General features: G+C 45.7%; 1 protein-coding gene across 1 annotated transcript in view; it reads right to left on the reverse strand.

Annotated features, from left to right (window-relative positions):
* The window catches only part of SSPN (sarcospan), a 19,109-nt gene extending 7,903 nt beyond the window's left edge, over positions 1-11,206 (reverse strand). Inside the window, 2 exon segments of the mRNA XM_008939561.1 lie at positions 10,740-11,069; positions 11,072-11,206. Coding sequence (XP_008937809.1) covers positions 10,740-11,069; positions 11,072-11,206 — 465 coding nt within the window.
* Positions 11,207-11,381: the final 175 nt, after the last annotated feature.

The following is an 11,381-nucleotide window of genomic DNA, read 5'->3' on the forward strand; positions in this document are numbered from 1 at the left end:
AGTATTGCCTGAGAACATTTCTAAGGAAAGCCTCAGTATTATTTACTCCTTTCCATGTCATGTGTATTTATATTCTGGTCCTATGACTTACACACAACCTCCAATTTATTTGTTTTCTTCTTTTTATTGTTGACAGCCATAGCTGACAGGGTTGTCAGGGGAAAAAACAACCTTTCTTGTCAAGGGTCCTTCAGTGCTGGGGGTTTTTTTGCCCTATAGTGCTTCTATGTGACTCAAGCATGTTTTATTTCTTAGGATTAATCGCCTATGTCCTTGGTCCCTCGCACTGTGTATTAATCTTTTAATTCAATTAACATGCTCGTAAAACTTAAATCTTAAGGAGATCATATCTCTAGTACTATCCAATGATAAACTCCCCCAGTGGCAGTTGTGGCTGAAGGAAAGCACTTCCAGGGAGAACTTAAAAGAAATATTTTAAATATACTCAACGCTACATCCCCAAATTCATGTGAAACTAGAGGGGCTGCTCACGTCAGAGCTAGACCTAAGTATCTTCAGGATCTGATGCTGAAGGGTCTTGTTGCTAGCAATAAATTGAATTTGCTTTGCCTCAGCTACACTAGTGGGCATTTGCACTTGCATGAGCTGGGGGTCAGATTTGCCTCCAGGTTACTCCCGTGGGACATCATGGGACTGTGCCCACGCTCCCATTCCCATTTTCCCACAGAAAGCAAACACAGCTACATTTATTTCTGAGGGCACAGTCAGATAGCAGTGGTGGAATTTCCTCTCTATTACCAAGTGCCTCACACAACTCCTGCAAAAGCCCTGCCAGCTTTCAGTGTGGCATGATCAGACCTCCCTCTTCAGAAAGCTTCCCCTACAAAAGACTATCATTTAAAAGGATTCCCATTCCTGCATGCACTTTCTAAAGTTCTTCTGGGCTTTAAATAATACACTCAGGGATATTTGAAGAGGCACATTTGTAGAGAGGTATTTATAAAAGATTACACTGGGTTGGGATTCTGGTAAATCTTGGCCAGATAATTTCATAAGGCTTAAGAATTTATTTTATAACAATATGCTAACTTCTCTTTTTTAACCAGAGATGTGTATTTTTTGTGAGTGGTGGTAAAAAAAATAATGTTGCTGAGAACTATGAGCTGTATGTTTTACATTTTAGTTCTTGAAAGGTAAATTCACTCACTGGAGCAAACCAAAGTGTGGAACATTTATACAGAAAAACAACTTTATGCTTCTATTATATACATTATTAGTAGATCTGTTTCGAATTATACCTGTGAAATGCAATAGAATAACTATAAAAATCCTCTGGTAAATACTGTGATGACCAGCTTCATTCCAGCAGGCACGTTATGGATTCCATTGATGCTGATTGCTAATTAGTCTTAGGTAATCCTGTGTCCTAGTGCTCCAAGGGCCACTGCAATATCCCAGTGTGAAGCAAACGTTTCCTGTGCCTTATTGACTAAGCACACAACATAAAATGCAATTGAACTTGCTTTAGCACTTCCCTGCCACCAATCAATATGCATTTCTTACACAAATAAAAGAGATTCTAGAAAAGCTGCAGAATAACAGTTCATTAGATCAGCCCTTATAACTCTGATCTGGAAATCTGGAAATATGCATTTCTATGCTGAGAAAATTTCAGCTGAAGTTTGTTTCAAGGTTCTATTGCCAAATTTTCCAGAAGGACCAACACACCCTTTGCTGAATAGATAGTGACGTGAAAGGTTATGCAAGGAAAGAATTTAAATTTAGAAAAGTGCTGTCTAGAAAAAGACCTGAACGTGCTACAGATGGATTTAGGGAGAGTACCGATTTAATTTTGGTTAAGGTATACCCTGTGAAATCCCTAGTTCACAATCAGCAAAAACAGCTGTTTACTGTTTTTTGAAGAAAGTTTTTGTTTACTGAAGCAAAAACTTCAAAGTTTATGCTGTAGGAAAATTTCAGGACTGTTGCTTTTTGGCGAGGAGCAATAGATGTTCCTTCCATTGGGCAGGACCATCTCGGGGTTGAAAGGTGAGTTAAGAATGAGTTTTCTTTCAACCACAATCAAAACAGGAGTAGAAATTTTCTGGGTTGCCCCACCCCAAAGAGAGCCAGAGCCTGTTGTTGTGAGAACTGAATAAAGATCCTACAGATTCCATCAGGAACAGGACCTAGTCCCAGCTGCATGTAGGAGTAGGTCCCAGCTGATTTGCCTGGGAGGACCCCCGCACCCATGAGAGGCAGTGTGTGGTCCTTGGCTCTTCAGGACTCTGACAAAGTGACTTCCCCTGTACACACACACTGGCTAGCATGGCTGGGTGTGTCTCACAGCTTGGAGCCTCAGACACTGCTGCAAAATAGGTGGTTCAACAGTGAGACTGCAACTGTACCCCAACATGCATTCAGCACTTGCAAGAAACGTGCCTCTGTGTATCTTAGAATCATAGAGTTGGTTAGGTTGGAAAAGACCTTTCAGATCATCAAGTCCAAGCATTAACCTAACTCTACCACATCCACTGCTAAACCACGTCCCTAAACACCATATCTACACAACTGTTAAACTCTTCCAGTGATAGTAATTCCACCACTCCCTGGGCAGCCTGTTCCAGTGCTTGATAACTGTTGCAGTGAAGACATTTTTCCTAATATCGAACCAAAACCTCTCCTGGAGCAACCTGAGGCCATTTCCTCTTGTCCTATCACTTGTTACTTGTGAGAAGAGACCAGTACTCACCTCTCTACAACATCCTTACAGGTAGTTGTAGTGAGTGATAAGGTCTCCTCTTGATCATCTTAAAAACAGAACTCAAGCAGTGAAGATCAGTCTCAAGCTTTGTGTACCCCAAATCCCTCACCACCAGTTTTACCTTAGCTAATCTGCCCATGCTGAAGAGCTCCAGCTGCCACTGAAGCACGACAGGCTGACGCCCTGCCCAGCATGATGCCAGCATCCTCCTGCCCTAGCCAACCCCGTCCTTCCCACTGAATTTACTGCACTTCTGGGAAGTGTCATGAGTGAGACAGAAAGGCTCCTCTCCTCCAATGGGAACAAACACAGGTGGCAATGCAGAAGGGTGTTGGGACAAAGCCCACAGATTTGTCCACCCAGTGAGGACCACGAGGCTCAGGGCAAGGCTGCTTTCATCTGTCTGTCTCTCTCCCTCGTATATTTGTGAAAATGGTTTTTCTTTAGTTACTGCTACAATTTTAGCTACAGAATAGGTGGCTTTCTCCAGCAAGGCACTTCCTACCCAGAGATCTTGGAAGCCCTGATACATGAGGCTGGTAAAGCACAAGAGATGGAAACATCCACCAGGAAATGAAGGAAAGAAGCAAAAACCTGGTCCAAATGAGCATCTCCAGTCTACGCCAAATCACAAGAGAAATGCTGCAGACACTCACAAAGACATAGTATAGCTCATATGCCCTTTATATAGGGGTTTGTTAGCAAGAAGCTTGTGCAACAACCTTTAGGGGTCAAAAGCAAACATGTTGGAGGACAATACCTCTCAAATACAGGCAGTGCAATGCCACACAGCGTTGCTGAGCCACCGGTGGACTCTTCCTTTTTAAGGAGAATGTAAACTCTCAGACTTCAGGGGGGAACTGCTATTAACACAATTAGGAAGAATTTTCCATTATGGACAAGTCATTCTATAGCTGCTCCCTTCAAGACACTATGGATCTTTCTGCTTTTTTGGGACAAGGGTAAAGAAATTATCTTTTGTAGATAGCTCTGAAGTCTTGGGCTTACTCCCAGAGGCAACATGTGCCTTGATGGCTCACCCACCTTATCAGCTACAGCTAGACTTAGCTCCCATCCACATCTTTGGAGAAGTGATTTTAGCCACCAAATTTAACACTCCTGCTAGACACAGATACTGATGCAAGAAAGAATGTGTTCCTGTTGGCTTTGCCATTATGAACCCAAATCATCTCTGCTGCCAGACATCCGACAGGCTGCTGCAGACAGTGACACTGAAGTTCATTTGCTTTATGAGGTTTGAGGGAGCAGCAATAGTAGTGACTACTACAGGCAGCTTACACTGCAGCTTCCATCAGCCTCTGCTCAGCCTGGGTCTTACTACCACACGTAAAAGAAGCCAGTCTGCCACACAGGGGTATTGCACCTTAGTGATTTTTCATCTTAATAGTTTTCTCGTTAGATTTAAGGACAGTCTAGTTGCATATAAATTACTTCTAGAAATAACAGTTGTAAGAATAATAATAAAAAGTATGTATATTGTGGTTGCAGGCAAAGGCCATCATCATTCAGTAAAGCATTCTCTCAACAGCCATAAAACCCCATGATAACTGACCATCCCTGCCCCACCTTGGCAAAGCTCTGCCCACGTTACCATCAATCCAAAAGCCAGGAGCTGCACCAGCAGTCCCTTACTGCTGTTACATCAGAAATATGGTGCTGGGAATCAAACACCTGAGGGAACAACAACAAAAGCATTAAAAGGTCCCAGAGCCTGCAGGGCCTTGCAAGGTGAGCAGTGTAGCATGGCTAAGAGTGCTCTGTGAGCACAGCTAGAGGCTTGAGATGTGTTCATGACTGTGAGGCCAGGGAAAGCCACCATCTTCACAGTCACGAGGCTATGTAGGCTGGGGAAACCTGTCTGAACAGTCTCCCTCTCAGAATCCTACCTAGGCTGTTTGCACAAACTCAACCCAGCCAGGAGCTCTGCTCTCCTCCCTCCTTCCCGTTGAGGCTGTATCTAGACAGCTAAACCACAGAGGTGTCCAGGATTTGATCAGGTATCCCACAGACCTCTGGTGTGCAGCTCTCTTCTCAAACCACTCTTTTAGAACATTTCAACACTTTTTTTTCCCCATCAAAGTCTTCCACTCTATACCTGATCAAACTAAAAGTATGGATTTCAGTTGATCAGGCATCAGTGCATAGTTAGTCTTAGAAAATTACAAGATTTAATGGCAGAGGGCTCTGAAGAATACAGCTCAGGTGCTACATACATATATGGCTACCAACAAGCACAGGAGAGGTCACCAGAGCATATTTCATGCAGTGTACCTCATGGCATACCATCCAGAGCTTCACATACTTTAGAAATGGTTCAATTAAATACCTAAACTTAGAGGGTCTTCTTGAAGGCAGTCCTCCTTCAAACCTTTTGATGTTTGCCCAAGGCTAATTGAAGCTAGCTTGTATAAAAAATGGATGCCTGCATGACTATAATTTCCATTAGCTGCTTTGATGGCACCAGTTTTTAAGTGTCACCTTTTATTAAAAATTGAAATCGGTTTCCCTAATAACAAGTAAAAGTTAAAAACCCAGCAAGGCTGTATAGGAGGTAAAACCTGACTGAAAGCCACCTCCACAATTGCTGCAGGAAGAGGTGTCAAAAGCAACAACAAAAAAAAACCAGCAAGGGGCCAAGGCTAACAAGAAGGTGTCTCTCTCATTTCAGACTTTAAAAGAGAACACATTTCAGGGGGTTTTAAATAGTCAATCCTCCCCCATATCAATATGGAAGGGGATCACTTGCCTCTCACTCTAGCTGGGGATGCTTCCCAATTATTGACCCTCTCTAGGAAGATAAAAAGGTTGCCTCAGGCATAGAGCAGTTGTTTGATGTTTGGCAGGGCCATCACCATGCAGCCAATGTCCAGCCTCGTGGAAAAATGTTACATCCAGCAGGAGAGAGGATCTGGAAAGAGTAAGGGAAGGAGGCTGACAGGGGTTTCACCCAGACAGGTTTGCCTTGTATTATTATGTGAGAGACCCTCTGCAGAAATGCTCTTAGGTGGAAACATCTACAGAGGGGGAACTGTCAGAGACAACATGGCCTTTGAATTGCTTTGTTACACTGAGCCAGGGAAACCATCTACATCATAGGAACAGCCACAAGTACAGGTACAATTATTCCCTTCTGCTCCAGAGGAGCATGGGTCTAACCAACCCCAGCTAATCATCAGGACATACTCACCCCAAATTTCTCATTTATATCACTTTATGGCATGGTACCATCCTTTTTTCCTCAGATGCCTGTATACAATGCTTCATCCTTCCAGCATCTGTCTCCCAACAACATTCTCAAAGCTTCTCCTTAACAGTTCTACACATCACCACTGTTACACCCATTTTCAGGATGAAAATCCCAACCCTTGGCCACTCCTTGTTGCCACCTTCTACCATTTCAAAAGTTCAGCTTAATTTTAGGGGCCTCGCTGCTATCCCTGGGAACTGGAGATGCTGGAGAGACTTTGCCAAGGGCTGTACAAGCCAAAGAGGGTGCTGGGTACAAGGGAGCTTGTCACACTGCCTTCCTGCCCTCCCAGCCCCAAAATGACACCACCCCTGACAACCTGAAGAGGCAGAGGACGGGTTTGATTCTGGCAATCAGGTTTACCAGCCCAGGAGGACGTGCTGAGACAGTGGCAGGACCCAGCATCCAAGCCAGATGTTCAGGCAGACGTACATCAATCAAACAAACATCTCAATTATCAGCATCTGATAGGGGTATGAAGCATCAGGACACTGTCCTGGCTGTTTGCTGTGCCTGTTGGACTAAGCACTGAAAGATCTTTGAAGGATGAAAGACAGACAGACTTCTCTGCTAGCCCAGGTTGTCCTGCACCATTCACAGGCTGCTTTTCTTTTTTTTTAAAAAAAGTTATTAAAACTTAAAGAAAGAAATGCATAAACTTTTATAACCTCAAATAAATGATGAATAATTAATTTTTATTTTTTCTTCAATGAAAATCTGCCTCCCCTTTGCATGGTGAAGCCCCCCATCAGCCTTACTCCACCAGGTCAGAGAAGCCAGTGCTTCAGTATGGCCAAAAATCAATGTTCCATGGCTACCTTCAGCTACTCGAGAAACAGATTTTTTTTTGGATATTTTTTTTTACATCTTGATGTTATGTACAACCATACATATATAGAGATTTTAAATAACTTTCTGACAGAAATAATAAACACCCTGGATAATGATCTCTGATGAGCATTTCTGTAACTTTCTTAACTGCCCGAGTCTGCAAAAATGGGGCTGAAAAGGAGCTTGCCCATGAAAACTCTGATGCTCTGCTTTTGATCACAGTGGAAATAATCTAAGAGAAAATTTTTCAAGGAGAAATACATCGTTTCTTTTTCTGGATGTCAAAAGGCCACAAGCTAATGAAAAAGAATGACAAGGATGCCATTAACATCTACTGCTTCTGCAACACTTGTCATCCAGAGATCTCAAAGCTAGGGGTAACAGCTAGCCATTATTAGCCCCACCTTACAGAGGAAATCACAGTCTTAGCAAGGTTAAGTGACTCGCCCAAAGCTACACAGCTAGTCAGTAGCAAGACATGGAAAAAAAATTATGAAGCCCTGCACTCCTGGGTGGATTTGTGAAGAGTTTGTCCAAGCTCCTATAAAGAGCAAGAAGGAAAACACTGCTGGGGTGGCCCAGCCTGCAGCTTCAGGTGCTCAGGACAGGTCCCACAGAGGAGCTGGGCAGCTGCTTCAGATCTGGACAACGTCACTGGCAATGGCTGTAAGTGGGTGAAACAGATGCCAGCCTGGCTGGTTTTAATTGGGTTTCTTTGCCTTTCCCAGCGATGGGGCAGAGGCCTCTCACAAGGAATAGGTGGTTGAAGCTGAAGCAGAAGTGGTAAAACACAGAGGCTCTGTGGTTTCTGTCCATAAAGCTTTCCTTTGGTTTCTGACTAATGCCCCACGGATTTCAGATGAAATGCATTGTGAACTTGTAGGTTTTAACCAGGTTTGATGGTGGGACACTTCTGATGCAATGCAAGCTGTATCGTTTCCCCTTGTAGGAGCTGTAGGGATGGTGCCAGACACCCTTTGGGAGGACCCCTTAGGTGTCGGGGCCTCCTTCGCTCCCTGCCAGCAGACTGTTTACCACATTTATTCCACAGGATGATGGAACCCATCCCTGGCCTTCCTCAGAACCCTAGGCAGTCAGGTTTCTAACCAGTTTAATTCAGACTGCCTTGCGTGGTTTTCCTTGGTAGCATTTTATTCCCAGCTGCTTCTCTAAATAAGTTCCTTTTTCATTCATCATAATGCACTAAAGTACTTGATTTTTAGCAATGAACAGTGTCACCGTTTTGCCACTAATAAAGAAGAAAAAAAAAATCTTTCAATCAATCAAGGTCTATTTAACACATTAGCAATTTTCCTTCATTTTTCTGTCATCCTGCATTAACAGCTGTGGGGTAAAATCCAGCCCTGGTGTAATTCCAAAGGAGTAACATGAGGAATGAGCTTTGCCCATTATCTCTAATGTTGCTAAAAAGGTCTTGATAATAGATTTTTTAAGTTCTTGATTCTGAATACTAATCAAGTCCTTTAAAAAGAGCACTTGAGTGGGATGCTACTAAAACAAATATGCTCTGATATTTTACACCACATCTTTCTGTTCTATTGCTCATTTCTGTGAGAATAAATTCATTTTGGGAATTCACTCTCTGCCATGAGGTTTGTTCTCAAATCATCCATTCCCTACCTGTATGACCTCCATGCAGCCTCCACAGCACCCCAAGAGCCAGACCATGGGATGTCCAGCCACACGTAGGACGTCCTAGCCAAGGGTCCTCCTTCATGGACCAGCTTCCCCCCAGTGTCCCAGAGGCCAGTCCTCAGCATGCCCAATGCCACAGCTCACCAGAAGCACCCTGTGACCCACACACCCAGAACCTCCAGCATGTGGTCCCTGCCATCACTCTGAGGCTAAGCAGGGGGGGGCACCAAAAGCCATTTTGAGTCAGGGAGGAATCAAACTGCACTTGAACAAGCCAGTGGCTCAGCATTGCACCAGCCCCCAGGACTATAACCCCATAACAGGAAGCAAAACGAAGCCCTGGCCCCTACAGCCAGCCCTGTGCCAGGAGATGTGTCCTCCCAGGGCTAACCCTGGCTGGTGAGTACAAATCATGACCACCACAGCTGAGGGCTGAGCTTTGCTTTGAGCTGGGGGTTAGCTCAGGAACACACATGGTGAGTTTTGCTTGCTGTTCAGGGAAGAACTCTGAAAGCAACTGACTGAGCTCTGCCTCGTGTGAGCTTCTAAATGTCACCACTGCTGGTGGCTGCTGCTAAAAATGAGAGGGGTTAGAGCTCAGTCTTCACAAAGCAGTGAATTTGGTGGGGGTTCAGGCCCTCCCCAGGGAGGTCAGGTTTTGCAGATGCCTCAGATGGTTGCTGTGTGGATGCTGATGACATTCACGTGGGCCAGGGGCTGTTTCCATGGCTTTTCTCACATCCCTGGCCATATGCTAGTTCAGTTCAGGTCACTCATTCTCCACTTCTTGTGCATCAGCTTTTTCTAGTGATAAAGCTATTTCAAACCTGAGATACTACAAGTGCTGCCTGGAGAAGAAATAATGACCTGATCTCCAGAATCCCCAAATAAACAGGAGGATTGAAAATGTCACATGCTACTTTTTTATCATGTGCTCTCCACTGGCTTGTAACAGTGAAAACCCCAGAAGGAAGTTCTCCTCCTGAGCAAGGGCAGGCTCTCGCCCTGTGAAACATTGCTAAACCCTGAGCTGCCTCTGCAGTCTAAAGAGAAACAAGAAGGGTGAGGTGAGTAAGAGGAGCTCTTCCTTTGGGAGCTCAGGTCCTGCTCTCTCTGCTCTTCAGAGGGCTGTCCAGCAGGATTATTACAGTAAACCCCAAACAACGGAGGTGTTCAGATAATCTTTCAACCAGCAAGAAATTACATTTACAGGAGATGCTCCCATAGGTGTTTAGTGCATCGAGAAAGCTTTAAGTACCTAGACAGAAATTAATTTGCTGGGAGCCTTCAGCCTAACACCACCCAAAATAGTGCTAACACAACAGTACGTATTTTCCCAGAGCCTGCTGCCTCAGGAAAAAACCCTGCACATTAAATTGCATCCGTGGTACATCCCAGGCTCACAATTACTGACCTGGTCTCTCCACAGGCAAACCACAAGCCCCTGAGCACACGGCCAAGTGGGGCCACACCACGTGCTGCACTGAGACCCCCACCTCTCCTCCCCACATCTCTGCAGGGGCAGCAGGCCCTGGTGACAGCTCTGGGCTTCCCCACTGCCAGCGCCTCGGATTCACCCCTGACAGCACCCCCCCTTTGCTCTGTCCCCGACAGCCTGGGGGTCACTCACAGCTGCGTGTGGCTTGGTGGGAGCCACCAGCCAGCCCCAGGAGGGGCTCCCTTTCCTTGCCATCACCCACTCACCAGCGTTCCCTCCCCTTGGACACATGCTGTCGCTCCCTTCGGGTGGAGGAGAAGTTTGGGTTAAATCACAGTGGTTCCTCACCAGAGCAGAGAGAGGAAGCTCCAAAGACAGCCATTCCTCCCCTCTCACTACCACCAATGCACCCGCCTGGAAGTCACAAGCTACACAGTTAGAGGCTCCCTCCTGAACCCTGACTGTTATGGCTTGGTGGGGAAAGAAGGGAGGCAGCATAAGTAAGCAACATTTTTTTTTCAGCATCACCAGGCAAGAGTTCACTGCAAAGCCCAAGCTAATGCATACATCTAGTGAACAGCAACCCTGTATTTTATTTAAGGTCTGTTGGGTGTTTCAGGGAAGAAGATGAAAGATTGTGTTATTCTGCAGGAGCAGTTTCCTTGGGAAAGTATACTCAGACATTTAATCCCAGGAATATTTATAGTTAGCATAACTCAAATAGTTTTGTGCATGCAGTTGGTTAGTCTAAAGTGGAGCGTCATGCAGCTTGCATTAATGTTGGCAAAGGCACTTTATGGAGAAACAGACTTTATGCTTACAATTATCCCAGCCCAATATGGAGTGTCTCTGACTAGCAGAGAGGAACTGATGCCTGCCATAAGGAAGCCCAGCACTGTTACAGAGGTGCCTAACACCAGCTGCAGCAGAGCGAGCAGCAGCGGGAAGCGGCAGCCACAACAAGTGTGGGATTCCTCCTCCGGGCCAGTTTTGGGATCCCCCTTGGTTTTCTTCTGCTTTTTCTTCATCGTCGACTCCTTCATCTCGCTGGAGCCGCTGCCTTTCTCCCCTTCGGGTGCCTTTCCTGCCTGGCTCTGGCTGTTCAGGGACGTGCTGTGCTGGGCTTTCTTCTCCTCCTTCTTTCCCATGCCGATGAACTTTAGGTCTCCACGTGCGTGCGCGCGCCCAGGGGGGTGTGAGGTTTTCTTGCCCCCCAAAGCTTCGCTTTGTGCTGGCTGAGGCGCTCCTGGTATTTGAATCAAGGAGGCTGAACAAATATGGAAAACATTTGGAGCAGATTGTCAGAGCTTGGAAATGCCACATATAGCCTGGAGAAGAGGGGGATCCAAGGGGGGTAGCGAACTGCCAACGGCCAGGCGCCGGCTCTGCACAGGGGCTGGCCAGGGCCAGGCGGGCGAGTGTGTGTGCCACCGTGGCTACCTAGGTGTGAGCACACGCCCGCC

This window comes from Merops nubicus, unplaced genomic scaffold (genome assembly GCF_000691845.1).
Source record: "Merops nubicus isolate BGI_N331 unplaced genomic scaffold, ASM69184v1 scaffold7284, whole genome shotgun sequence".
In the NCBI taxonomy this organism is placed as follows: Eukaryota; Metazoa; Chordata; class Aves; order Coraciiformes; family Meropidae; genus Merops; species Merops nubicus.